Source organism: Mobula birostris, chromosome 15, assembly GCF_030028105.1.
Source record: "Mobula birostris isolate sMobBir1 chromosome 15, sMobBir1.hap1, whole genome shotgun sequence".
Taxonomy (NCBI): Eukaryota; Metazoa; Chordata; class Chondrichthyes; order Myliobatiformes; family Myliobatidae; genus Mobula; species Mobula birostris.
The window spans coordinates 45,833,278-45,859,703 of NC_092384.1; the positions used below are offsets into that span (position 1 = coordinate 45,833,278).

The 26,426-nt window shown below is 41.1% G+C and overlaps 1 protein-coding gene across 1 annotated transcript; it reads left to right on the forward strand.

Moving 5' to 3' along the window:
* The first annotated feature begins 340 nt into the window (after positions 1-340).
* Positions 341-25,870, forward strand: pdcd5 (programmed cell death 5). Its single transcript, XM_072279707.1, has 6 exons — positions 341-510; positions 10,235-10,278; positions 17,059-17,120; positions 19,826-19,917; positions 20,790-20,861; positions 23,865-25,870. Exons 1-6 carry the CDS (start codon positions 445-447, stop codon positions 23,910-23,912), a joined length of 384 nt encoding a protein of 127 aa, XP_072135808.1. The 5' UTR covers positions 341-444; the 3' UTR covers positions 23,913-25,870.
* The last annotated feature ends 556 nt before the right edge of the window (positions 25,871-26,426 follow it).

Here is a 26,426-nt window from a genome sequence, read left to right on the forward strand (position 1 = left end):
ACGCCGGGCAGTAGCCGCTAGGGGCGGTGCTGGCGGAGGTCCGTCCGATGCGGACTGGGGGCTGCTGACGCCGGGCAGTAGCCGCTAGGGGCGGTGCTGGCGGAGGTCCGTCCGATGCGGACTCGGGGCTGCTGACGCCGGGCAGTAGCCGCTAGGGGCGGTGCTGGCGGAGGTCCGTCCGATGCGGACTCGGGGCTGCTGACGCCGGGCAGTAGCCGCTAGGGGCGGTGCTGGCGGAGGTCCGTCCGATGCGGACTGGGGGCTGCTGACGCCGGGCAGTAGCCGCTAGGGGCGGTGCTGGCGGAGGTCCGTCCGATGCGGACTCGGGGCTGCTGACGCCGGGCAGTAGCCGCTAGGGGCAGTGCTGGTGGAGAGCGTGCTCTGGGGTGTCTGCTTGGGCCCCTGAGCTTTTCAGGTTTTCTTGGGGATTCGAGCCCATTCGCGATGGAGGATCAGGAGCTGGAGGCGATCCGGCGCCAGAGACTGGCTGAGTTGCGTGCTCAGCGCGGGGTAAGGCCGTGAACACAAGCGTGATCCGTTGCACCTGGAACTGGGCCTGGCGGAGGCTCATCTCTAGACCAGGCTGCTTAATTTGCCCGGTCTGCACTGCCGGGGCCCAACATGGGGGACAGGGAAACGGGACGCACGTGTGCACTTCATGCAGCTGTTGCATATTTATATGTAATGTCAATAAAATCCGATAGGATGTGAAAGCCGAATCTTCACTGCCCGGAATCTGCCTATTTCCGACCCCCGACCCCTGCAGACAAATCTCCCCACCCCCCATTCTCACCGGACAGCTGAAGATCAGGAATGAATGAGCTGCTTCTTCACGTAGCGGAGAAATCACTTGCAACTTTTTGCACCTCTTTGGAAATACTGAAGATTAGACACGTCTAAGGTGCCGAAACTGCGTGTGGTCTGGGAGCCAGTGAACGTACTTAGGTGCTTAGAGGGTGGAATTCACAACAAAACCTCCCCCGCCTTATGGTAAAACAACTCCAAAGGAATTCACCGCTCAAAATAGCAAAGTTAGGTTTAATCACTGGCTTATATTGTGAAATTTGTTGTTTTACAGCAGCAGTACAACTATAAATTACAGTAAGTATATAAAACAGAAATGAGTAGTGCAGAGGAGACGAGAAGTAGAGCTACTGTTCCTGGGTTCATCATCCATTCAGAAATCTGATGGCAGAGGGGAAGAAGCTGTTCCTGAAACATTGAGTGTGCATCTTCAAGTTACTGTACCTTCTCCTTGACAATAGCAAAGAGAAGAAGGCACCTCCTGGATAATGATGGATACTCCTTTTTGAGGCATCATCTTTTGAAGGTGGCTGGTCTGCTGGGGAGGCAGGTGCCCATGACGGAGCTGTCTGAGTTTAGAACTTTCTGCAGCTTTTTCTAATCTTGTGCAGAAGCCTCTCCATACCAGATGGTGATGTAAGCGGAATGTTCCCCTCAGTATATCATGAGAGTAAAAGTTCATCAAAAATAAACTTACAGCAGAAAGTGGTGGAAACGCCCAGTATCAGTGAAGGTAAAATGACTTTTCATCATAAAAAGGAAGATTTGGAGGTGATTTGCAGAGAAGGGGCAGGAGTGAAGAGAATAATCTGTGAAAGGGTCTAAACCAGTGGTTCCCAGATATTGCTCCCCCCACCCTGGGGGCAGTGGGAATTTCTAAGGGGGATGGTAAAGATAAAGGGGGTGGTGCGGGGGTGCTCAATAGCAGGGGGGCAGCTGAGGGATTACAGGCTTTATTTAAGAAATGAATTACTTATAAGCATTTGATACTCTGCCTCATAATTGATTACAATGGTCACATAATTGCCTTATCTCTTGCTAATCCACTGTTCTCTTAGACTTTGCTTTAAGTGCATTATAGTTGTTGAAACGAAATGTGATACTTGTGTATTTGGCAAAAGAGCAATCCAGACTGAAGAAATTGTGTTTTTCTGTGCCCTGCATTATTGCTGTTCACTAGTATAGTGTTAGCTAGTACAATTCCCATACTCTAAATACACTGTGATGCAATTCCGGGGAATTTAGGATATGACACCCAATGGGGTAAAGCTCAGGATCTGCCCTTTTGATTGGTCTTGACTGCAGTTCTCTACCCCATGGTCCAACTGAGATGATGTTGTCCTACTTCATGTACCTCCAGGCAGAGTCAGGTTTTGCCTGAGCTGTGACAATGTCATAATTAACCCTTTTTTGATTGCAACGTTTGAGGTTGGACTTAAACAAAAGGTGATTGACCGTGGTTGCTAATTCTGAACGAAAAGAGCAGAAGCAGACCAAATGAAAAAGAAGTGTAGAGTATCTGAAATGTCGATTTATACTAGCACCAAGCAACCAACAGCAGCCTGTTGTAAGGAAAAAGTTTTTTTTTTCCAAATGAAACGTTGAAACAGCCATGGTTCCTTGAACATTTGAAGAGAACACTTTCTGATAAAGCAAACACAAAACTTGTCTTATTTTTCAGTCACTTTGTGAAAACTTTCAGAAATGGAAAACATTGCAAAACATGTTTGCCAGCACTTCACAACAAAACAGTGATGGTTTACGTACTTAATGCAACATTTCATTGCTGATCTAGAAAGCCCCATACAAATGGAGAACTGATTCTGCCAGCAGTAAGAGAGGTTCTGAATACAGTTTTACATGAGTCACCGGGCTAAATAATTAAAGCAATTGCACGCAGTGACAACTCTGTTCAAAGACAAATAGATGAAATATCTGAGGATGTGGAAGGCACATTGTGCAACATACTTAGGACAACAGAATTTGCTCTGCAGTTCGATGAGTCAACTTTGCCAGCCAACAAATCTTTACTTTGTTATGTTTGCTTCATAAAGGATGAAAGTATGATTCAGGAGTTGTTATTTGCAAGGGGAGTAGAAACAGACACGAAATGGGAGTCAATATTTTGAGTTGTTGAGAAATTTTTCAATGAGGAAGATATTTTGCTCACCAGCATTTTTGTTTGTGCAACAAATGGGGCACCATCATTGACAGCATGCCACTGGTTATTTCCGTGTTGAAAAAAGCTGTATTTAACATACTTACCATTCATTGTAATTCACAGACAACATCTTGTCGCAAAATCCGCTCCACAGATCATTAAATACTACTATCTCAGCGGTAAATAAAATTGAGTCCCATGTTTTCACTTCTTGACTATTTCGAGAGCTTTGCATTGAGAATGATGAACAGCTTGGATGCTTGCTGTGGCACACAGAAGTCAGGTAGCTTGCAAAAGGAAACTGCCCGAGACACTTTTATGCATTTTTTGAAACCGTGTTAAGATTGTTTGAAGACATGAATGCTTAATTCATTCATCAACTCAGGAATATTAGACATGACATGGCTTATTTATCAAAATTATTTGCAAAGTTTAATGAAATCAATCTTCAATTGCAAGAAGATTATGAAAATCTTATCAAATTCTGTCCGAATTAACCCTATTTAAGTGCAACGTTGTTCATTACTACCTTTTCCCATTTCTGAGCTTCTGAGAAAGGAAGAATACCGGATGGTTATCTGCAAGTATGGTGGTCCCCAACCTCCGGGCCGCGTGATACATTGCCGCGAAGAGTGCAGCGGTAGTCGGAAAGCACCCAGCACATCTTTAAGAAAAAAGCCGAAATAAACAATTAGGTGCCGCCCGGCACGTAAATGTTGGCCCACAGGCGGCACCTAATTAATTAGCTTGTTTATTTCAGCTTTTTTCTTAAAGACGTGCTGGGTGCGTTCTGACTACCGCTACACCACTGCATTCTTCGCGGCAATGTATCGGTCCACGGCCCGGAGGTTGGGGACCACTGTGCAAGTATACTGTGCCCAACTGGTTGAGCTGTATAAAGACATATCAGGGAGAGGTCAGGATCATCTATCTATCCAAGTTTCAGATTGAGTAATAGCTCCATTCCTGAAGACTTGTCACAAGGAATTAACGGGAATGATGGAGGAAGAACTGATATCACTACAAAATGACTTTGAGCTGAAGCCGAGGTTCAAAATATAGTAAGGCTTTTGGTTGCAGAAAGAAATCTCTGAAAGTACCCTGCACTGTGGAAAAAGGTGTGATGTTTTCTATTGCTTTTCCAATATCATATTTACTGGAGCACAGTTTCAGTGCAGTCGCCCAACTTCTTTCAAAGCAATGAAACAAACCCAAGTTACTGCACGTGGGGATCTGTGACTCCTTCTGGGTGATATTCAGCCTGATGTTGAGAAGCTGATATCACTGCACCAAACCCATCCATCTCATTGAAAGGTGAAAATACAATGAAGTACTGAATAGTTGAACTACTAATATACACTCTAAAATTGTTGATGAAAATTGCTTTTACTGTAATTAAATAAAATAATTTTATTTGTAGTTTTAAATAGATTTGAATAATTTTTGCAGTTTGTCACTACTTTGAATTTGAAGTTCCTATTTTATTTCACTGTGCATCATAAATCAAAATCCTTTATAGTTTTTATACATTGGCTGGAAATGGAGAAGGGGACAGTGGGAATGTGGTCTGTATAGTTTTTATATATTGGCTGGAAATGGAGAAGGTGACGGGGAATGTGGTCTGAAAGCCAAGGGGGCAGTAACCCAAAAGAGTTTGGGAACCACTGGTCTAAACCAAGAGAAGCTGAACATCACAAAGGCTGGTGAGGATAGTGAAATCTTGTTAATTGCAGCTGATCTTTCTAGAGGTGTAAATAGGAAATGAATGAGAACTGGAGAGGGAGAGAGTAAAATGCCAGAGCTTTGAGATACAAAACAGCAGTTTTTGGAAATCTGAAATAAAAGTCCTCATATTTGCAGAGAGGAAAATCTGAGTCAGCATTCCAGAATATTCCATTAGTGAGACTGCAGGAGGGGAAATAGAAATTTTGCTCTGGTTTCACCCAGTTTGGTCATTCAACCAATGATCTCAATCACTTTGTTGGCATCCAACTATATAGGAGACTATATAGTTCCCCTCTACCACCACTCTGCTCTGTCTAGCGGAATTAGTCCTTACTCTTAATAATTTCTCCTTTGGCTCCTCCCACTTCCTCCAAACTAAAGGTGTAGCTATGGGCACCCGTATGGGTCCTAGCTATGCCTGCCTTTTTGTTGGCTTTGTGGAACAATCTATGTTCCGTGCCTATTCTGGTATCTGTCCCCCACTTTTCCTTCGCTACATCGACGACTGCATTGGCGCTGCTTCCTGCACACATGCAGAACTCGTTGACTTTATTAACTTTGCCTCCAACTTTCACCCTGCCCTCAAGTTTACCTAGTCTATTTCTGACACTTCCCTCCCCTTTCTAGATCTTTCTGTCTCTGTCTCTGGAGACAGCTTATCCAATGATGTCTACTATAAGCCTACTGACTCTCACAGCTATCTGGACTATTCCTCTTCTCACCCTGTCTCTTGCAAAAACACCATCCCCTTCTCGCAATTCCTCCATCTCCGCTGCATCTGCTCTCAGGATGAGGCTTTTCATTCTAGGATGAGGGAGATGTCTTCCTTTTTTAAAGAAAGGGGCTTCCCTTCCTCCACTATCAACTCTGCTCTTAAACGCATCTCCCCCATTTCACGTACATCTACTCTCACTCCATCCTCCCGCCACCCCACTAGGAATAGGGTTCCCCTGGTCCTCACCTACCACCCCACCAGCCTCCGGGTCCAACATATTATTCTCCGTAACTTCCGCCACCTTCAACGGGATCCCACCACTAAGCACATCTTTCCCTCCCCCCCCCCCCCCCCCGCATTCCGCAGGGATCGCTCCCTACGCAACTCCCTTGTCCATTCGTCCCCCCCATCCTTCCCCACTGATCTCCCTCCTGGCACTTATCAGTGTAAGCGGAACAAGTGCTACACATGCCCTTACACTTCCTCCCTTACCACCATTCAGGGCCCCAAACAGTCCTTCCAGGTGAGGCAACACTTCACCTGTGAGTCGACTGGGGTGATATACACTGCGTCCGGTGCTCCCTATGTGGCCTTTTATATATTGGCGAGACCCGACGCAGACTGGGAGACCGCTTTGCTGAACATCTATGCTCTGTCTGCCAGAGAAAGCAGGATCTCCCAGTGGCCACACATTTTAATTCCACATCCCATTCCCATTCTGACATGTCTATCCATGGCCTCCTCTACTGTAAAGATGAAGCCACACTCAGGTTGGAGGAACAACACCTTATATTCCGTCTGGGTAGCCTCCAAACTGATGGCATGAACATCGACTTCTCTAACTTCCGCTAAGGCCCCACCTCCCCCTCGTACCCCATCGGTTACTTATTTTTATGCACACATTCTTTCTCTCACTCTCCTTTTTCTCCCTCTGTCCCTCTGAATATACCTCTTGCCCATCCTCTGGTTCCCCCCCCCCTTGTCTTTCTTCCCGGACCACCTGTCCCATGATCCTCTCGTATCCCTTTTGCTTATCACCTGTCCAGCTCTTGGCTCTATCCCTCCCCCTCCTGTCTTCTATCATTTTGGATCTCCTCCTCCCCCTCCAACTTTCAAATCCCTTACTCACTCTTCCTTCAGTTAGTCCTGACGAAGGGTCTCAGCCTAAAATGTCGACTGCACCTCTTCCTAGAGATGCTGCCTGGCCTGCTGCGTTCACCAGCAACTTTGATGTGTGTTGCTTGAATTTCCAGCATCTGCAGAATTCCTGTTGTTATATAGAAGACTAGAGTGTTTTCTCTCATTTTAGGGATACACATGAACGTGGTACACTCATAGTACAAGTCGACCTTCACTAATCCAGCACCATCGGGACCTGAGGAGTGCCGGATTAGTGAAAATGCCGAATTACAGAAGGATCACATTAAGCATAATCAGTGCCGGATTATCGAAGGAACCGGATTACAGGTAGTTGGATCCTGTAATAGGAAGAGGCAGCACTTTTCAAGAAGCACTCTCCTAGCTGAGGGTGGAGGGGATACGTTGAAATTCAACACGGGAGAAACATGCACATACCAAAGTTCTGATTGTACAAAACTGGTCCCTACTCAAGAGAAGGAAAATGATAGCAAAGACATGTCTCTGGATTAGACTGGAACTGCCACACTCAAATCTTTTAGAAACATCTGAGAGTATTTTCAAAACTATACCAATCTGAAACTCTTGGCTGAATTTCTCATAGCCATTTTCTGATGTATTGACTTCGTAGATGTTGATCTCTTAGCCTAAGTTCCCACTCCTTTGCTGAACTCCATGTTGAGTCCATACTGAGTTGCTTTATGGCATATTACAGAGATTACTTCTGGATTTCCTGGCTATGTATGTGCAGAGAAATCAAAGTTGCTGCTGTTCTGAAGGGCATGTCTGTGAGGCATGAGTTAGTGTTCTACTGGCCAGTAAGTGCAGAGCTTAAGTAACACAAATGTCTTTCAAGTTAACATACAGTTTTAAATTAGACCGGAGGTTTTCCATGAATGCTTGATGTATAAGATCCTCTGATCCTAAGACCCCAAGATAGAGGAGCAGGATTAGGGCGTTTGGACATCAAGTCCACTGCCATTCCATCACTGCTGATTTATTATTCCTCTCATCTCCATTTTCCTACCTTCGCACCAAAACCTTTGACACCCTTATTAGGCGAGAACATGTTAACCTCCACTTTAAATATTCACAACCATCTGTGGCAATGAATTCCACAGATCCACTACCCTCTGGTTAAAGAAATTGCTCCTTATCTCTTCTAAAGGGACATCCCTCTATTTTGAGGCTGTGCCCTCTGGTCTTAGGCTCCTTAACATAGGGAACATCCCCTCCACATCCACTCTGTCGAGGCCTTTCAATATTCGATAGATTTCAATGAGATCCTCCCTCATTCTTCTAAGCTCCTGTGAGTAGAGGCCCAGAGCCATCAAACACGTCTCACATGTTAACCCTTTCATTCCCAGACTCATTCTTGAAACCAACCTCTAGCCATACTATGGGCTCTTACCTTGTTTAGCAGCCTCAGGAGCAGTCTATCCTGCTTTTTATTTCCTCAAACAATTCTAATAGATTTGTCAGGCAAGATTTCTCCTTAAGGAAACCATGCTGATTTTGACATATTGTATCATGTCCCTCCAAGTACCCCGAAACCTCATCTTAATAATGGAATCCCTACATCTTCCCAACTACTGAGGTCAGGCTAACTGGTCTACAATTTCCTTTCTTTTTGCCTCTCTTGCTTCTTAAAGAGTGAAATGACATTTGTACATTTCCAGTCCTCTGGAAGCATTCTAGAATGTAGTGATTCTTGAAAGGTTCTTACTAATGCCTCCACAATCTTTTCAACCACCTCTTTCACAACATCAGAATGTAGTCCATCTGGTCCAGCTGTTTTATCTACCTTCAGACCTTTTCAGAATTTGGATTCAGAATTAGCTATCCACCATCTTTTACTACATATAGTACTGTACAAAAGTTTTAGGTATCCTAGATTTTTTAATATAAATTTAGATGTTTATGTGTTGTCTTCTGCATTAGTGTGTCAGCAGAAAAGTGCAAATTTTGGTTTTCCAAACATTGTTTTCCCAAAAAAAAGTTAGATTTTTTTTGTATTTTGTTAAAGAAAGCAATGTATCAACTAATGGAATAATTTTCAAATAAAAACTTTGTTACTTTATAGGTATATAGCCCAGTGTATTATTAAACAAAGGTAATAAACAGGTGCTAATGATCAATGACAATGAGTTGAATGACCTAAACTGATTAACTGAAACAGAAACAGGTGTAGAAGGAATCAAACAGGGTGAAGGACAACCAAACTAAAAGGTGAGGGTGAGGCAAATGTGACAGTTTAATCTTCAAAATCATCAATTCTTACACCGTGGCATGAGTGAGCATAGCAACAAGACACAAGGTGGTCATCCTGCATCAGCAAGGTTTATTCAAAGCTGAAATTTTGCGGCAGGCAGGAGTTTCAAGATGTGCTGTCCTAGCTCTTCTGAAGAAGCATAAAGAAACGGACAAGGTTGAGGACCAGAAACACATGGGTTGGCCAGGGAAACTGGGTGCAGCAGATGAGAGTTACTCAAACTGATGTCCCTTCTAAATCAGAAGTTGTTCAGCACTGCTATCAATTCTGAACTCACTGAAACCACTGGAGTTCAAGTACGCCTCTCTACAGACCAGAGAAATCTTGTCAGAAGTGGTCTTCATGGAAGAGTTGTTTCTAAAAAGCCATTCCTCCAAAGTGAATAAAGTGCCAAGAGACTCACCTAACGCACAAAAAACATAAAGGACTGGGGTACTGAAGAATGGTAACAAGTGCTCTGGACTGACGAATCAAAATTTGAAATTTCTGGCTCGAGGCAGTTTGCCCGAAGAAGAGCTGGAGAGCGCTAAATGGATGAGTGTGGGCCAACAGTGAAGCATGGCGGAGGTTCCCTGCAGGTTTGGGGCTGCATTTCTCAAGTGCAGTTGATAATCTTATCAGAATTAATGGGATCCTCAATGCTGAAAGTACACACAGGTTCTAATCCATCGCACAATACCATCAGGGAGGAGTGTGATCGGACCCAACTTCATTCTGCAGCAGGACAATGACTCCAGATACATGGGCAAGGTCATAAAGAACTATCCAGCGGAAAAAGAACAATGAGTTCTACAATAGATGGTATGGTCCCCACAGAGCCCTGATCTAAACATCATTGTGGCTGTCTGGGATTACATGGAGAGGCAGAAGCAAGCGAGACAGCCGAAGTCTGCAGAAGAACTATAGCAAGTTGTCCGAGATGTTTGGAACAACATACCAGCCAATTTTCTTATAAACCTGCACAACCATGTACCTAAGAAATTGGATGCAATTTTAAAGGCAAAGGGTGGTCAAACCAAATATGATTTAGTTTTTTACTGTATACTGCACTTCATAGTAATTTTTTTTATATTTAGAAACTTTTCATTATTTTTGAAAGCTTCTTCATTTTACAGATTTTTTTTTACATGTGCCTAAGAGTTTTGCACAAAAACTAAAAATAAAACTGTAATACATGTAAAAAGTGGTGCACAGATTATTTTCCAGTGATTGCATCTCTTTTATCACCTATATCAGTTGTTGACTGTGGTCATTATATATGATGTGTCAATTCTGTAAAATATTTTGTGAATTGTATAAAATATTACTGTGCAACAGTAAGTGCCATATTTTCATGATATGTGATTTGCTTTTTACTTAAAAATTAGCAGTTTTTTAAGGAGGACCTGCTAACCTTTTTAGTGTACCTATTTTTGTACAGGATGCACCAGACGATCAGCAAAGCCAGCAAGAGGCTAAACAACGGTAAGAATGCCAGTTGCTTTAAATACAACTTTTTAACTGCATTACTTACAGTTAGCTCTATGTTTTACCTTGTCATTTTCCAACTGGCAGTGTACAAGTGCCTGTTGGTGGCAGAAGGAAGGTTTGTAAGATTCACATTTGTAAGAAGGACCTGCTTTTCACTTTTATCTCTTTTTCTCTCTGAAAAAAGTACGAAGCCCGATTAGATCTGTTTGTATGAATGTGCTTTGTTCTAGAGCATTTGTACCATTGTTTTAAAACCATAAGAGATAGCAGAATTAAGCCATTCGGTCCCATCGAGTCTGATCTGCTATTTCATCATGGCTGATCCATCACAGCTCAACTCTATTCGCCTGCCTTCTCCCCGTAACCTTTTACACCACGACTAAGTAAGTAGCTATCAACTTCTGTCTTAAATCCATCCAATGACCTGGCTTCCACAGCCACCTGTGGCAACAAATTCCACAGATTCACCACCCTCTGGCGTACGAAATTCTTCCCACAGGCCCAGAGCCATCAACCGCTCCTCATACGATAACTCTTTCATTCTCAGAATCATCCTGGTGAACCTCCTCTGGACCCTCACCAGTATCAATTCATTCTTTCTTAGATTAATGGCCCAAACTATTCACAGTACTCCAAATTGATGCCTCATCAGTACATTATAAAGCCTCAGTATTACATCCTTGCTTTTATAAGCTCGTCCTCATGAAATGAATGCCAACATTGCGTTTGCCTTCCTCACCTCTGATTCAACCTGCAGGTTAATTTTTAGGGAATCCTGCACAAGGACTCCCAAGTCCCTTTGCACCTCAGATTTTTGAAATTTTTGCTTGTTTAGAAAATAGTCAGTGCTTTTGTTCCCTTTACCAAAGTGCATGGCCATACACTTCCGGACATTGTATTCCACCTGGCATTTCTTTGCCAATTCTCCTAATATGTTTTAAGTCCTTCTGCAGCCTCCCTACTTCTTCAACACTACCTGACCCTCCACCTATCTTCATATCATCCACAAACTTGGCCACAAATCTATCAATTTCGTCATCCAAAACTCTGACATGTAAAAAGGAGCGATCCCAACACCGACCCCTGCTGAACACCATTAGTCACTGGCAGTCAACCTAAAAAGGCTCCTTTTATTCCCACTCTTTGCTTCCTGTGAATCAGCCAGTCTTCTAGCAATGCTAGTATCTTTCTTATAATACCATAGGCTCTTATCTTTGTAAGCAACCTCACAAATGGCACCTTGTCGACGGCCTTCTGAAAATCCAAGTACACAACATTCACCAATTTTCCTTTGTCTATCCTGCTTATTTTTTCAATGAATTCCAATGGATTTGTCAGGTAGGGTTTTCCTTTAAGGAAACAGTGCTGATTTTGGTCTGTTTTATCATGTGTCTGCAAGTACCCTAAGACCTCATCCTTACAATCAACTGTCCTAAAATTTCCTTCCTTCTGTCTCCCTCCCTTCTTGAAAAGAGGAGAGATATTTGCATATCCCACTCCTTCAGAACCATGCTAGAATCTATTGATTCTTAAAGATCATTACCAATACCTCCAATATCTTTCCAGCCACCTCTTTCAGAACCATGGATGTAGTCATCTTGTCCAAGTGACCTATCCACCATCAGACCTTTCAGCATCCCAAGCACCTTCTCCTTAACACCGTTTGGCCCATTGCGTCTGCCTTGCCATTTCATCATGGCTGATCCAATTTTCTTCTCGGCCCCAAACTCCTGCCTTCTCCCCATATCCCTTCCTGCCCTGACCAATCAAGAATCTATCAATCTCTGCCTTAAATATACATTAAGACTTGCCCTCCACAGCTGCCTGTGGCAAAGATTTCCACAGATTCATCACCCTCTGGCTAAAGAAATTCTTCCTCCTCTGTTCTAAAAGGATGCCCCTCTATTCTTAGGCTGTGTCCTCTGGTCTTAGACTCTCCCATCATAGGAAACATCCTCTCCACATCCACTTTTATCAAGGCCTTTCACCTTTTGATAGGATTCATGAGGTCATCTTTCATTCTTCTGAATTCTAGTGAATACAGGCCCAGAGCCATCAGATGTTCTTCATATGACAAGCCATTCAATCCTGGATTCATTTTCGTGACCCTCCTGTTTAGTTTCAGCACATCCTTACTGTGATAAGGTGCCCAGACCTACTCACAATACTCCAAGTAAGGTCTTACCAGTGCTTTTTAAAGTAAATATTACATCCTTTCTTTAATATTCTAGTCCTCTTGAAATGAATGCTAACAGCAAATTTGCCATCTACACCACAGACTCAAACTGCAGATTAACTTTTAGGAAATCCTGCACGAAGACTCCCAAGTCCCTTTGCTTCTCAGTTTTTTGTGTTTTCTCTCCATTTAGAAAATAGTCAACCTTTTCATTTCTTCTACCAAAGTGCATGACCATACACTTGACAACACTATATTCAATCTGCCCTTTCTTTGCCCATTCTCCGAATCTGTCTGTCCTTCGTAGCTCCGTTACTTTCTCAAAACTACCTGCCCCTCCATTTATCTTCGTATCGTCTGCAAACTTTGCAATAAAATAATCAATTTCATCATTCAAGTCATTGACATATAACGTAAAAAGATTCAGTCTCAACATAGACCTCTGTGGAACACCACTAGTCACTGGCAATATACCAGAAAAGGCTCCCTTTATTCACACTCTTTGTCTCCTGCCAGTCAGCCAGTGCTTGAATTTTTCCTGTAATTTATGGGCTCATAGCTTGTTAAGCAGCCTCATGTGTGGCACCTTGTCAAAGACCTTCTGAAAATCCAAGTACACAACATCAACTGATTCTCCTTTGTCTGTCCTGATTGCTGCTACTTCAAAGAATTCCAACAGATTTGTCAGAAAAGATTTTCCCTTGAGGAAGTAATGCTGACTAAGGCTTATTTTAATATGTACCCTGAGACCTCATCCGTAATAACTGACTCCAACATCTTCCCAACCATTGACGTCAGATTAACTGGCCTATAGTTTCCTTTCTTATGCCTCTCTTCCTTCTTGAATAATGGAGTGACATTTGCAATTTTCCAGTCTTCTGGAACCATTCCAGAATCTAGTAATTCTTGAAAGATCGTTGCTAATGCCGCCACGATCTCTTCAGCCATCTCTTTCAGAACTCTGGAGTGTACACTATCTGGTCTGTGTGACTTATCTACCTTCAGACCTTTCAGTTTCCCAAAAACCTTCTCCCTAGTTATGGTAACTTAACACACTTAATGCTCCCAGACACCTGGAACTTTGACCATACTGCTAGTGTTTTCTACAGTGAAGACATGTAAAATACACATTCAGTTCATCCACTAATTCGTTGTCCCCCATTATTACCTCTCCAGCATCATTTTCCAACGGTCCAATATCCTCTTTAGACTCTCTTTTTACACTTTATGCATCGGAAGAAACTTTTGGTAACTCTTTAATATTACTGGCTAGCTTTGGTATTCCATCTTACCTTAATGACTTTTTTAGTTGCCTTCTGTTGGTTTTTAAAAACTTCCCAATCCTCTAACTTCCCACTAATTTTTGCTCTCTTTAGCTTTTATGTTGGCTTTGACTTCTCTTGTTAGCCATAATTGTGTCACCTTTCCTTTAGAATACCTTTCTCATTGGGATGTATATATCTTGTGCCTTCCGAATTGCCTCCGGAAATTCCAGCCATTGAATTTCTAACATCATCGCTGCCAATGTTCTTTTCCTATCTATTCTGGGCAACTCCTCTCTCATGCCTCTGTAATTCCCTTTATGCCACTGTAATACTAGTACATCTGACTTCAGCTTCTTCTAAGGTCCAGGGTGAATTTGATCATATTATGATCATTTTCCCCAAGGGTTCTTTTACCTTAAACTCTAGTTAGTTTTGTTTCATTGCATAACACCCAATCCAGAATAGTTTACCCTCTAGTGCACTGGTCCCCAACGTCCAGGCTGCGAAGCCCACAGTGGTGCAGCGGTAACCAGCGCACACCCAGCACATCTTTAAGAAAAAAGCTGAAATAAACAAACTAATTAATTAGGTGCCGCCCGGCACGTAAATTTCGACGATTGCATAGAGCAAGTGAAATCAGCAATCGCCTCTCATCTGGGCCGATATTTATGTGCCGGGCGGCAGCTAATTAATTAGCTTATTTATTTTGGCTTTTTTCTTAAGGATGTACTGGATGCGTTCCGGCTACTGCTGCACCACTGCGTGCTTCGCGGCTCGGTAACGGTCTGCGGCCCGGAGGTTGGGGACCATTGCTCTAGTGGGCGCAGGCATGTACTGTTTGGGAAAAAGTCATCTTGTAGGCACTGTAGAATTCCTGCTCGTGCAATCCAGCACCAATCTGATTTTCCCAATCTACCTGCATATTGAAGTCCTCCATGACTATTGTAACATTGCCCTTTTGGTATGCATTTTCTAGCTCCTGTTATAGTTTGTAGGCCATGTCCTTACTTCTGTTTGGGGGTCTGTTTACAATTCCCATCAGTGTCTTTTTACCCTTGTAGTTCCTTAGCTCTATCCTCAGTGATTCAACACCTTCTGACCCTATGTCACCTCTTTCTAATGATTGTGTTTACCAACAGAGCAACACTGTTCCCTCTGCCTTCCTGCCTATCCTTTCAATACAATGTGTATCCTTTATTAAGCTTCCAACTATAATCTTTCAGCCATGATTCCGTGATGCCTACAACATCATACCTGCCAATCTGTAACTATGCTCAAGTTCATCTACTTTATTCCATATACTGCACACATTCAGATACAACACCTTCAGTGCTGTATTCACCCTTTTCGATTTTGTCACACCACGCTCAACTTTTTGATTCCTAACTTTGAGGGCTTATCAACATCCGCCTCCACAGCCTCTTCACTAACTTTTCTGGCACTCTGGTTCTCACCCCCTGCAACTCTGGGTGAAACCCCACTGTGCAACATTAACAAACCTTCCCGCTGGATATTAGTCCAGTTCAGGTGCAAACTCCCATCTTCCCTGGAAGAAAACCCAATGATCCAAAATTCTTATGCCCTCTCTCCTACACCAACTCCTTAGCTTCGTAGTAAACTGTATGATCTTCCTAGTTCTAGCCTAAGATCACAACCCTGGAGGTCCTGCCCTTTAACTTAGCATCTAACTCCCTGAACTCCCTCTGCATTACCTCGTCACTTGTCCTGCCAATGTCATTGGTACCTATATGGACACAACTGCTGGTTGATTACTCTCCCACTTAAGAATGCTGAGGACTCAATCTGAGCTAGTCTGGGCCCGGGCACCTGGGAGGCAACATACCATCTGGGAATCTCATTCTCGCCCACATAACCTCCTGTCTGTTTCCCTAAATCCCCTATTACCACAGTGTGCCTCGTCTTCCCCCTTCCTGCCTGAGACACAGAGGCAGACTCAATGCTGGAGGCTCAGTGTCACTCTTCCCTCCCCCCCAACAATATTCAAGGTGATATATACCTGTTGTTGAGTGGGGTGGCCATTGGTACTCTGCACTGGCTCCTTAACCCCTTTTCCCATCTTGACTGTCACCCAGTTTCCTGTGCCCTGCACTTCGGGTGTAACTACTTCTCTACGTCCTATCTATCACCCCTTCCACTTCCCGGATGATATGGAGTTCATCCAGTTTCAGTTTCAGCTCCAACTCCTTAACTCAGATTGTTAGGAGCTGCAGCTGGACTCACTTCTCGCAGTTGTAATAGTCAGCGATACTGGAGGTCGCCCTGCCTACCCACATCCCGCACTCACCTCTCCCCCTGACGCACTCTAACTTCCAGTATTTGGCTAGTGTCTTCCAGAGTGAAAACGGATGCAAATTACATATTTCCTTGTCCCCCATTATTGCCTTCAGCATCTTTTTCCTGCAGTCCCATATTTACTTTGGCCTCTCTTTTACTGTTTACATATCTGGAAAATCTTCTGATTTTATTGGCTAGTTTACCTTCATATTTCAACTTTTCTCTCCTCTTGATATTTTAGTTGCCTTCTGTTTTTACATTTCCCAATGCTCTAACTTTCCTTTATTTTTTGCTGTATTATATACTCCTCTAGTTTGCACCTTTTTTTTTACTTCACCAGCCACAGCTATGTAATTCAGTCTCTAGAATACTTCTTTGGAATGTATTTATCCTGTGCGTTCCAAATTTCTCCCAGAAACTCCAGCCATTGCTGTTCTGCCATCATCCCTGCTAGTGTCCCCTTCCAGTCAACATTGACCAGCTCCTCGCTCATGCCTCTGTAATTACTTATACTCCACTGTAATACTGACTTCTGATCTTCTCCCTCTCAACTTGCCAAGTGAAGTCTATCATATCATGATCATTGACTCCTAAGGATCCTTTTACCTTAAGCTTCCTAATCAAACCCAATTCATTACACAACACCCAATCCAGAATAGTCTTTCCCCTAATGGGCTCAACCACAAGCTGCTCTAAAAAGGCATCTTGCAGGCGGTCTACAAATTCTTTCTCTTGGGATCCAGCACCAACCTGATATTCCCAATCTCCCTGCATATTGAAATCCCCCATGAAAATTGTAACGTTGCCCTTATGATATGCATGTTGTTCTTTGATTGTGTTTTTCTTTATCAAAATTTATAGTAGAAGATTCCATTTTTAAAAATTTCTGAGTTTTAGTCCTCATTTTGATTCTGGTGCAGAAATGTAATTGCACTTTTCAATGTAATCCAGTGTTTTTTATTTTCTTGATTTTGTTCAGAAGCAATGCAATACTGTTCTTATTCATGCCTCCTTAATATGAACGAATTATGATTGCAGGGAGACAGAAATGAGGAACAGTATTCTTGCTCAGGTTTTAGATCAGTCTGCTCGTGCCAGATGTAAGTAACAGACATCTCTACCGTACAATTTAAATGGAAAATATGTTGGGCAATCAAGTAGATCATGTCAATCATCACTTTAAAGATTATATGGTTAACATGTAGTGATCAGTGTTAGATTGTCCAAAGTCAGCTAGAAGCAGGATCAACAAATATAGAGCAGATCATACATGGTCTTGCTATGCCTAACAGACCCTTTTGTCAACTAATGTGAATTTTAATTAATAGATTAAATATGTCCTTGACGTTCAAAAATATTCAAACGGAAATTTTAAAATTAGCTAAATATTTAAAAAATAACATTATCCAAGACCACCTATAATACATACATAAGAATAAATAGAAAAAAAAGCAAGCAATAATGTGAGTAAGAGGGGGCTCCTGTAGAGTCTAGACTGGCGAATTAGGAATGCCAAATCTGTTACTAGGACCAGATGTGTGCAAATTTCTTTCAAATGAATGCACTTCCAAATGTTTTAATATTGCATCCTTCATTGGACATTTGCACATAGCAGACTTCATCCTCAGTGACTTCAATCTACACTGCTGTGCCTTTTCTGATTTCACTGTCATCCTATCATGCTTAAAGTTTTCTTTATTCATTTTTTCAATATGTAAGTGTTGCTGACAAGACCAGCATTTATTCCCCTCACTAATTGCCTTCGAGGAAGCGGTAATGTGCTACCTTCTTGAGCTTCTGCAGTTCTGCTGTTAAGGGTACTCACACTAAAGACTAGCATCTGTTATAGTAAGGATCTTGGGAAGAAAATGGAGATGGACCATACTCTCAGGACATCTGTTTGAAAACAGCTGTGAATGCTCGGCTTTGTCTTTTTGCTTATATGCCCAGCCTTGCTGTTGGTGAGGATCGGATGTTTTTGGAGCCAGCCCTTTAAGTATCCACCACTATTCATAACCTCACGGACAGGACTGCAGAGCTTTGATGTGACCCATTAGTTGTGAGATTGCATGGCCACATCTTTTGGGCTTTATTTTCATTGTTTAACATGCATTTGTTGTAGCTTCATTGGGCTGACAATTCATTTTTGGATGTGCTTGATGCGACCTCCTTTATAGGTTTACGATATATGCATGCCAATCCCTTTGACCATGTCACTTATGGTGCCTTTCATTATCAGTAATACTTCGCTTCCTGCTTTCAACCGCATATTTTTCTGCATTTTAGCTCTGGAAACTGTTCCCTACCTACTTCCATCTTTCTTGAGTATACCGGCTGCATTTTTGTCAGTGCATTCATCACAGTACTGAAGAATTTGACTGATGCCCATGTATTCAGCACACTTTTACTGTCTGCCTTGGCTGCACTGAGTGTGATTGGCTATACTATTCCTCAGCTAGAGCTGCCCACTACTGCAGGATTATCCTAGAATGCGAAGGTACCATCAAACAACTATTCTGACATTGCACAGGTTCTCTTACTGACCTCCTTTCAAATCAGCCTTTAAATAACAACTCTTAACCTTTCTATTCTCCTAAACTGCTGACCCATGATAAAACCCTTCTTCTCACAAAATGTTATACATATGTTGGCCTTTATTTGAACTCTTAGCATCTTGCATCTTTTAATTTTTCCAATCAGTTTTCTGTACTTGCTACAGTATTAATTAACATCAGAAATGATGTCCACTGAAGTGGTGCATTATTCTGTTATACTCAAATCTTATTGTTGCCTTTGGCAAGGTTGATCACACCATTCTCCACCATTGTTTATTTCCTGCAGTGGTACCTCGAGAGTTCCCTATATAAGCCCTCTTTATCTACAGACTTACCTTTGGCCACATTATCCAGTCAAACGGACAGTTTCACGTGTGCTGCAAGCACCCATTTTTGCCTCTCAACCAATCCCTAAGAAACATTTTATGGCTCTACATTGTTAGGCTGCAAATACAGATGAGTTAGAAAATAGGGATGCCTGTATCACTGCACCTGTCTTTGGCAGCTGGCTAATTCAGAGTTGTGATTTACCAGCTGTTTAAAGCATTTTCGTGTTTCCATCAGGAAGGGTGGTGTGGGACGGGTGTCAGTAATGCATTATTTAGATACTATGTCAAATATTTAAAAATGGATTGTGTGTCATATATTTCTTGCCAGTGTTGTAATCTAACCCCACTAACCAAGATAGCAGTAGGGTGGATTACCTTTACCTCACTGACTCAAGCTCTTGTAAATGAGATGCCAGGAAACAAATAGGTATGATGCTAAAAAGCTGAAGCACTGTTTAACCCACTGCTACCAACCATGTTGATGCCTGTACTGCTGTTATTAAAAAGACCAGATCTACAGTGTATAAAAGGAGCATATTACTGTCAATGTTTTACATCTACAGTTGTAAATACACGTGTATTTCTGGCATTAGCTATGTAAATAAGTTTTGTAAGACTTGCTCATTTAAATTTAAGAACGAACTTAAAAGTTAAAATGTTTATTAACAGGCAAGTTCAGACTGTTTGCTAAATTGTCAACTCTAGTTTTCTGCTTCTTGTGCAAGAAATGAACTATAAAAGTAAAACATTGGCAGCATTCATCCATGAAGTAAGACAGTGAATAGAAAAATTAAAAATAGTAGTACAGTAATCTTTTAATCTCAGAAAATGCTTAGGAGGTTTGTGAACTGATTCAAGTTATCTGTATTAAAATATTTTGTTGTTAAGTCCTATGTGATTTTATTTTTGTTTCATTCTCAGTGAGTAATTTGGCTCTTGTAAAACCTGAGAAAGCCAAGTCGGTGGAGAATTACTTGATACAGTTGGCAAAATTCGGGCAGCTTGGTGGGAAAGTAAGAATCAATCTGAATATAATTTAAGTTTGTTTAATTAGATAAATAACTTTGAGAAACATGTTCATGTATTTGGTTAATACAAAAAATATCACTTTCAGAGAGGAGAATAGTTTTTAAACTCAAGTTTGGGAATAGAGCATGTGCTTTTACAGCTCTCCTACCCAGGAAAGGGGAAGGGATAGGATAGGACAGGACCTCTGTTTTGCATTTCAGTTCTGATGTAAGGTCTTGACCTCAATTGTCAACATTTCCTTTCCCTCCATAGATGCTGCTTGACTAGCTGAGCTCCTCCAGCAGACTCCTGTTGCTTCATATTCCACCACCTGCATTGTCCATTATTTTCATAAATGTGCCACTTGTCTACTTTGTGGCCCTCATGCCTATGCTTTCATGTAGCAGTACAGTATAGTTTACAGTTTCTCAAATGTAAGGCCTAATCTTGTATTTATCAATCAATGGGAAAGAATTTTGACTTGGAGGCATTTAAGGAACTGGTTTTTGAATACAACCTAGAGATGTTCTGAATCTAAATCACTAGGTGAGGTAGCTTGTGTATTTTTGCCTCTTCCAACAGCTGGTGCTTGAGGGGAAAATGCTTTTCTGATTACAGTTCTAAGTTTGTCTTGTCAGTTTTTGGAAAGCATGAAACGCTATAAAGGCTGTAGAAAGGGAGTGGAGAAAAATTCAACTTAATTGAAATAATTTTCAGTATTTTGAATTTTAATTAGGTAGCAGATGAGACCAGTTATGTTGGCTTTTTGAAATGCATTTCTATTAATTTTTATAAAGTGATGTCACTTCTGCAGAAGTGAATGAATCCAGCTGCATTCAAATATATCAAACTTCACCTGTCTTCTAACTGTTTTTAGATTTCAGAATCAGGTTTAATTGAAATCCTTGAGAAAGCTAACCAACAGATGGGAAAGCAAACAATGGTCAAGGTAATTGCTTTTATTTAGTTTGACATTCCTTTGATTTATTTTACCCAAGAGGTTTAGTCACAGTCATACTTTATTGATCCCGGGGGAAATTGGTTTTCGTTACAGTTGCACCATAAATAATAAATAATATGTAAATTATGCCAGTAAATTATGAAATAAGTCCAGGACCAGCCTATTGGCTCAGGGTGTTTGACCCTCCAAGGGAGGAGTTGTAAAGTTTGATGGCCACAGGCAGGAATGACTTCCTATGACACTCTGTGCTGCATCTCGGTGGAATGAGTCTCTGGCTGAATGTACTCCTATGCCCACCCAGTACATTATGTAGTGGATGGGATACATTGACCAAGATGGCATGCAACTTAGACAGCATCCTCTTTTCAGACACCACCGTGAGAGAGCCCAGTTCCATCCCCACAACATCACTGGCCTTTAAAAATTTTCTTGCTATACTCATTTTTCTTGCGTCAAAAATGAGTATAATACATCCTTTGAAATATATTTGGTGAATTTGTAGAAAATGTTCAGCTTTTATAATAAAGAAATAGATGTCAAATACAGTCATATAAGTAGGGTGATCATGAACAGGAATCAAAAGTGCATTAGGCATAGGGTCAAAATAATACAGCAAGGAAGCACACCCTTCTTTCCAAATCATCTGTACCAACCAAGATGCCCATTTAAATTAAAACACTTCAGCTTACATTCCTTTAAACCTTCCTCACCTGTGTTCCTGTCCAAATGTCTTTTAAATTAAGTTATTTGTACTTGCCCTAATCATTTTCTTTGGCAGTTTATTTTAGATACACTCCATCCTCTATGTTTGAAATTGCCACCCTTAAGGTCTTCTTTAAATCTTTTCTTGTCGATTCCCTTTGTCTAGAAAAAGACTCTGCAATCACCCTTTCTATGCTCTTCCACTGCTGTAAGGTCACCCCTCCGTCTCCTGCATCAAGGAATAAAATTCTAGCCTGCCCAATTGCTCACTATGACTGAGCCCTTTGAGCCCTGGCAACATTTATAAATTTTCTTTGCATTGTTTTCAACTTAATGATGTGTTTCCTATTGTAGGATAGCCAAAACTATACATAAGCAGAGTCTCATCATCATATTGTACAACTGTGACACAACTTCTATACTCATTGTCTTGACTAATAAAGGCTAGTATGCTAAATGCCTTTTTCCACCACCTATGATACTACTTTCAGGGAATAATGTACTTCTACTTCTAGGATCCTCTGTTCTACAATTCACTCCAGGGCTCTACACTCACTAAAGTAATACTCTGGTTTGACTTACCAGAATTTAACATTTCAGTTATTTGAATTGAATACCATTTGCCGCTCCTCAGCCCACTTACATAGCTGATCAAGATCCCCCTGTAACTTCTAATAAATAACCTTCTTTAATGTCTACACCATCACCTATTTTAGTGTCATCTGCAAACTCACTAACCATGCCTTGTACATTTCTGTTCAAATTATTTATATAAATGACACATAATAATGGGCCCAGCACCAATCCCTGTGGAATACTACCAGACTCAGAACTCCTGTCTGAAGAAGAACCTCCTACATTACCCTCTGCTTTTTTTTTAAACCATTAGGCCAATTATGTATCCATTTAATTAGTTCTTCCTGATTCTCGTGCGATTTATCCAGGCCTTTCAGTATCCAGTAGGTTTCAATGAGATTCACCTCTAATCTTTCTTAACTCCATTGCATACAGGTCCAGAAACATCAAACACTGCTCATAGTTTAGTGCTTTCAGTCCTGCCATCATTCTTGTAAACCTCCTCCAAACTCTCTTTTCAGCCAGTATATCTTTTCTTGGATATCAGGCCCAAAATTCATATTCCAAATGAAGTCTGACCAATGCATTATAAAGCCTCAGCTTTACACTCTGACATAAAATGTTCTAGTCCTCGTGAAATTAATGTTAATATCTTTACTACCAACTTAACCTGCAAGTCCTGAACTAGGACTCAAAATCCTTTTACCCCTGATTTCTGAATTCTTCCAGTTGGGAAATGGTCAACACTTTTATTTTTCTGAGCAAAATGCATAACCCCATAGCCTTATGCTGTATTCCATCTGCACTTTGCCCACTCTCCCAACCTGTCTGTGTCCTTCTGCAGAACCCTGCCTTTGCGATACTCCCTCCACCTATCCTGTATTGTCTGCAAACTTGTACAATCAATCCTTTCAGCCACATCATTATGTACAAAGTGAAAAGTTGTGATCCCAACACTGATCCCTGTGAAACTCCACTTGTCACTGGAAGCCATCTGGAAAAAGACCCCTTTATCTCCACCCTGAATTCTGCCAGGCAGTCAATCTTCTATCCTTGCCTCTTACTACCATGAGCTCTGATATGAGACCTTGTCAACTGACTTGGTGAAGTCCATACAGATAACATTCATTACCCTTCCCTCATCAATCCTCTTTGTTACCTCTTCAAAAAACGCTTAAGATTTGTAAGACATGATTATATTCAGATTTTCAAAATTCCTTTGGTAATATGTTCATTATCCAGTGTTGATATAAATTTAGTTGTAGGTATTCACTGTTGAGAGAAAAATGCTCCAAAGAGCCCAGACTGTACTTGAGTTATGTTTGTATTGCTCTCAGGTTCAAGTATTGAATGGTCAGAGAAATCAAAAATAAAAAAACTGTGCTATATATAATCCAATTTTTTTGTAGTGCTGTTCTTGGTACATTTGAAGCCAACAGAACATTCAAGGCTATACTGCAGTGTTTAACCACTCCTAACTGTTGTCTGTAAAGAAAACAGTTGAAGTTTTCTAATGTTAACAGAATTGTTTCCTGCTATATCATCAGGTTATCGTCAATTTTGGAGCTGTAACTTTGTTCTCCGAGTCAGACTTGTACGAACATCTCTGAGCAGTAAAATAGAAAGAAAAGTTTGAAACTGGAATTGTTTATAATTGTAAAATACTTGGAAAGATTTTTGGTGTAACTTACTTTCATATCTTGTAAATTTCAGTTCAACAGAAGAAAAGTAATGGATTCTGATGAAGAGGATGATTACTGAATTCTGAGCATGAGCCTAATTTATATATAACAAGGAAAATTGAAGCTAGAGCAGCAATTGAATGGATTTATTATTTTTCCCCTTGTGTGCAGGAAGAATTCTTTATGGTTCTATATCGCACAACTATGTGGTGGCTCTAAATACAGCTTATAGTGTATGAATGGAACCTCAATGGTTATTTGTGGAGATGTGCTCTAAGATGGAATTTTTAAAAAATGCTTTGAGACCTCTGAATCAATTTGATTTAAAGTGCATTGTGGAATATCAGAATAATTGACTTAAACAATGTGGTTATTATAAAAAGTGGTTTACAGCTTATTTTGCACTCCTGTAATATGGTTTTGTCTAACATTAGTTTTCTGTGCTAATCTCAGGTTGCTGAGAAAGTGTTCCCTCTAGTGCAGTGGGAAAGCCAGCACAAAAAGATTTTTTTTCCCCCCTCAAATCATCTGGTCATAGTGTGCCTCTTGCTGCAAATACAAGATGAACCATTTTTATTGGAGTTTATAACATACCTATTATCAGTAATTTCAATTTAAATATTATTACTTTGCTTTCAGGAAAGAAACATCCCTAAAATTAATCCAAAGCTTATTACCAGTAATAACATGTACCAGTTATATTGTGTTCTCTCTAAAATATTGTTCCCTTGCATTCCTACGTTACCCTTTAATACTTCATTATCTTTGATTTTGCAACTGCTGGCATTTACCATTTAAGAGAGAACCTAGAAATAAATCATTACAACATTCTTCATTGCCTCCTTTTCAATTATCTCTATAAATAAACAGATTAAGTAACGTAAGAAATAGAAAGTAGGTCATCTGAGCCTGTTACTTCATGGCTGAACTTCCACATGAGTACCACATGAGAACTTCCACATGAGAAATTTCTCCTCTGCAGCCAGGGGAAGTGATTAGCCTCAAGTGTTTTAAATTTTAAGGTTTGACAAGGTCTTTTAAAGAAAACAGTACCAGTACATTTAAATCACTTGCACAGTAAATCCAGCATTCCCAGAGACTGCAGATGCTGTAAGCTGAAGCAAAAACTGATTGCTGGAAGAGCTTAGGGCGTTGAACATCTGGGAGTGGTGTGTAGACAAATAACAAATTGTTGACATCTGGGTTAACATATTAATCCCAATGCAGAGTCTCAACCAGAAACATTTTTCTTTCCCTTACCCTTGCCCCCCCCCCCCCACTTCTGACCCTCAGCTGATCAACCTGCTGAGTTCCTCTAGCAGTTTATTTTCTGCTCCCCCTTCCCCATCATTCCTGGAACCAATTTAATAATTCAGTCTACAAAGCACTCCCTTTATTGCAAAGTACATCCCCTCTCAGTTAAAGTTTCACAGGCCCTTTACCATGCAATAACTCTTCCTTAGCCTTAAGAGCTCACCCTCTTATAATAAAGTCCAACTTACCGTGCACCTCCCAGATTGCTTACTGCAGCCACAGGTGGTTTTCAATGATTAGGGTAGAAGCACACCTACATTATTTGGCCATTGATCCTGCAGTCTCTCACCATTTAACATCTTTAATGTTATACAGTCTCTATATTGTAAGCAAGATAAGAAAAAACAATAGTCGACAGGTGTCGAGTATGTTTCTACTTGACATCTCCCAAGATTTGGATTCTGTTAATATCAACAAAGGATGAGACAGTAGAAAAATAGTATGGGATAAAAATAAATTTAATAGACTGGCAGATTGGAAAAAAGAAATGATCTCCTGCTCTGAATAGGGTGCAAACAGTAGTACTTTTAGAGAGTTTCTGACTCCCAACTCTTCAGTCCTTCTATGGGAGTATCAGTCAGAACAAAGTTTGTATATTTTGTATCCTGTTATATGAAAGAATACCAAACTGTTGCCAGATTTAATCAGCCTACCATCAATGAAGTGAAAATAAAAATTTCTCACTTGCAAAAATATAGGTTAATAAAGCCTGATCTCATTTAACTAATTTTGTTGAATTATTTACAATAAGGAATGTTCAATGTACTATATTTGATATAAGGTGAAAGTACCCTTTAAGAGTACTTTTATAGATGAATAAACTCTTCTCAGGTTTTCAGCCAAGTACAGATATCAATTTTAACGGACGTTTTGATGACAAACTCTGCCGTCTTCATCACAGATTATGCCGAGTCTGGTGGCATATATACCCCGGTTGTCCTTCCCTTCTGATTAGCTGGTCCTCATCCATTCAGGTTTCCGCTAGTCCACCTTGTTTACAATCGCATCCCAGTTCTTAGAGCAAGACTTGAAATTCTTTTTCTCGTTAGTTTTATTTCGATGGCTTCCTTCACCAGGTGATCCCAAAAGCCATTGGCGCAGCACTGTAGTTTTGTGCTGTCAAAGTCAATCCCATGGCTATTAAGAATACAATGTTCCGCCGCCACCCATTTCTCCAGGTAACCCAAATGGCTACACTTCCTGTGCTCCTTGATGCAGGTTACCACCATGCACCCCATCTAGCCAATATACACTGCTCTGCATTCACAGGGAATCCTGT

Bases quoted from the DNA above. Each gene is read 5' to 3' on its own strand.
- pdcd5 (XM_072279707.1), top strand. From the start codon at position 445: ATGGAGGATCAGGAGCTGGAGGCGATCCGGCGCCAGAGACTGGCTGAG. The intron at 511-10,234 runs GTAAGGCCGTGA...ATTTTTGTACAG, and splicing joins AGTTGCGTGCTCAGCGCGGG to GATGCACCAGACGATCAGCA. The intron at 10,279-17,058 runs GTAAGAATGCCA...TTATGATTGCAG, and splicing joins CAGCAAGAGGCTAAACAACG to GGAGACAGAAATGAGGAACA.